At 56.2% G+C, this 3,243-nt stretch overlaps 1 protein-coding gene across 1 annotated transcript; it reads left to right on the plus strand.

Annotated features, from left to right (window-relative positions):
* Positions 1–410: 410 nt before the first annotated feature.
* SELENOM (selenoprotein M) lies at positions 411–3,086 on the plus strand. The gene is made up of 5 exons (XM_060612681.3): positions 411–770; positions 1,963–1,998; positions 2,182–2,216; positions 2,569–2,647; positions 2,737–3,086. The coding sequence occupies exons 1-5, from the start codon at positions 651–653 to the stop codon at positions 2,893–2,895; spliced, it is 429 nt and encodes a 142-aa protein (XP_060468664.1). The 5' UTR covers positions 411–650; the 3' UTR covers positions 2,896–3,086.
* The last annotated feature ends 157 nt before the right edge of the window (positions 3,087–3,243 follow it).

A 3,243-nucleotide genomic window follows, 5' to 3' on the forward strand; every position in this document is an offset into this window, starting at 1 on the left:
TCTACTTTTCTAAGCCTGTCTCTCAACTTGCAAAACAGAGTGCACAGGACCTTTATGAGGTAAGAAATGAAATAATGAAAGCTAACAAACAATGTTCCCGGTACTGTTCTAAAGAGCTTTATGTGTATTAACACTTTTATCCTCCCAGCCCCTACAAAGTACGTAACATTGCACAGTTCGCCATCATGTGTACTCCAGGGGTTTGAAACCTAGATCAGAATTTCATCCAAAGCAATAAAAGACACCAACAAGAATTCCTCAAGCCTCAGTTTCCCCCATCTTCGAGTCGAGTGGTTGGCCCAGAAACTCCCTTGTCTGCATCCCTCCCGCGCCCCCTGCCGGCGTAAGGGAGCATTGTCTGGCCTCATCCTGCCGTAGCTTCTACGCTCTCGGCAGGCAGAGGGAGCGTGGACACTCTTGGGGCTGGAAAATTAGAGGCCTGAGGGCCAGAGGAGATTTCGGACCAGAGAAGACCCCGAACCTCGCTGGGAGAGAGCTAGAGGCCCCTGGGGAGGAGACAGACAGCTAGGGGCGTGGTCCCTAGCTGGGTGGGGCCTTTAGTGGGGGCGGGGCCAGCCGGTGGACCCAGACGTGGCGCAGGGGCCCAGCGGTTCGCCTCCTTCTTGCGGATCATCTTCGGCCCGGTTCCGATGCACCTCCCGCTTCCTCCACGACCCCTGCTGCTGCTTCTTGCGGCTCTTGCGGCTGCCGTCACCACCTTCCGGCCCGACTGGAACCGCTTGCACGGCCTGGCCCGAGCCCGGGTAGAGGTAAGTGCGCTGGTCCCTAGCTCAGGGACCACTACCCACAACCCTGTGGCCTTTTAGCCTTGGAATCACCGCTCATTTTGACCCGACGACCCTCCCGACTCCCAAATTCCCCTCAGGGCCAGAACCATCCCTCCCCTCTCCCCAGCCTCAGGACGTCCCAGCACCCACCGTGGCAGCCCTCAGACATGCGATCTTGCGGCCTGGAAATACGAACTCCTCCCCAGTTTCCCATCCGGCCGGACAGCGGGTCCCCAGACACACTGGCCCTGTCCCCTAACTCTACTCCGGGCCTGTGACTCTTCTAAACTTGCCCTCTGGAGCCCAACTTTACATCCTCCCATTATTCCAGTTTTTACTGGAATTCCTCCCCCACCCAGTTCCGGTTGTCTCTCCCTTGCCTGAGGGAAGGAAGACTCTGGGCGCTTGCCCCACCACGCAAAAGCCAACTGCATTACCAACACTTAACTCAGCAGTAGTCCCTCATCCTCCTCTGTGGGGAAATTACCCGCCAGAGCCCCTGTTTTGTGTGTGACTTGAATCATCACAGATCCTCTACGGGCCTTAGTTTACTGTCTGACAAAAGGAGGGGGAGGAGGAGGGAAGACTAGAATGGGTGTTCCTGGGGTCTGGACTCCTGCTGGGAGGTGGCACTCTCCCTCTGGGAGTGCTGGGGGAGAGCACCCACCCTCCCATGTTGGGGAAGCAACCAAATGGAGGGGCAGTTCTTCATGGGGTTAGACAGGGACCAGATGGCAGGTATCTCTAATGGGATCTCCCAGGGCAATTCTGAGCTGTTTACTTCTGGTCTGCCTTCACCCTGAGGCTTTAGGGGCCAAAGACCAGGCCTCGGTCTCTACTGCCTGAAAGAAGTAATCATTTCTTTTGGGCATTGATTGGGAGTGAGTCAACAGTCAGTAAGGTGTGCAGGCAACAGCCCCAAGGCTGGTAAGTGCCCTTTGGGTCTCTGGCCTTGCTCTTCTCTCTCCTAATGTTCAGAAGCCTCAGTTTTCCCATCTTTACAGAGTTCCCCCTTTTGCCCATAAGGAACCTCCATCTCCATACCTTGGGAGCTGCTGTTCCAGGGGTAATCCATAGCCCCACCCAACTCTGGGACGAGGGTAAAATGGTCTGGAGGGTGTGGTTGGGGCAGACATGAAGGACTTCTGACCTATCCCTTTTTGTCTCCCTCCAGACCTGTGGGGGATGACAGCTGAATCGCCTGAAGGAGGTAAGTTTGAAGGAAGGGGTCTCCAGCTCTGTCACCACTGAACTTGAGGGGAGGGTAACATCCCAAAGATTGGGTGGGGGAAGTTCCCTGGGATGGGAGTCAAGGGCGTGTGACCTTAGCAGGCTTCAGTTTCCTGTTGGTGTTTGAAGGTGGTTGGGGTCTGATGCTCTGGTTCTTCCCCAGGTGAAGGCCTTTGTCACCCAGGATATCCCTTTATAGTATCCTTTTTTCCGTTCTGGGGGAGGGAGAATGGGGAGGAGGATCTGGGAGAATCTCCTTCCACTTAACTTTACAGATAGGGATGACAAATGGTTTTCATCTGACAAGTGGAATTGATTGATAGTGACTGGCCAGAGAATTTCTAGGTGGTAGGCAAGAGAAATTGACTAGTGATGGTTGCCACTGACACAGAAAAAGAGGGCCCTTTGCTTCTTTGAACTCTAATTTCCTCACATGTAAATGTGGATCCCTACCCTACCTGGGCTAAAGAGGCAGCGCTATTCACTTTCTCTTCGTCGGTGGGAGACCCCACCTGCCTCAGGTCACCACAACCCACCTTAACAACTCCAGTCACAACATGGTAATGAAACATCTCCCAGGGGCAGACCCAGAGCTCGTCCTGCTGGGCCACCGCTACGAAGAACTGGAGGTGAGGCCTTGGAAGCCAGACGGGGGGCGGGGCTGGGGGCGGGGCTAAGGGCGGGGCGAGGTGCACTGACCTCCCTCTTCTACTTCAAGCGAATCCCACTCAGCGAAATGACCCGCGAGGAGATTAACGAGCTTGTGCAGGAGCTCGGCTTCTACCGCAAGGCGGCGCCTGACGAACCTGTTCCCCCAGAGTACCTGCGGGCGCCTGCCAGGCCGGACCAAGGCGCTCCGGCCCGCGCTGACCTTTAAGTCCGGGTATGCGGGCCAGCTCCCTCCCTCGCCTGAGCCCTGGGGACAGAATGAAGCGCTCAGTGTCCCGGGAACACCTCCCTCGCTGAGGGCCGACGCCCCGTCCCAGAGCCGGCAGAGATGGAGTTGGGGGTTCTTGCTAACCCCCCCTTCTTCCCTCCCCAGCTCAATTAAATCCTCTTCAGCCTTAACTGAGACTCGACTCCTTTGTTGCGGAAGGGTGGGGAATAGGAGCCCCCCTAAGACTGCCAGCATCCCCAAATACTTGGCTGCTGGAGTGGGGATGTGTGCACACCTTGCCAAGCTACCCTCCATTCAACCCCCAAGACAGGCTGAGAGGAATCAGGG

This window comes from Panthera onca, chromosome D3 (genome assembly GCF_046562875.1).
Source record: "Panthera onca isolate mPanOnc1 chromosome D3, mPanOnc1 haplotype 2, whole genome shotgun sequence".
NCBI classification, from domain to species: Eukaryota; Metazoa; Chordata; class Mammalia; order Carnivora; family Felidae; genus Panthera; species Panthera onca.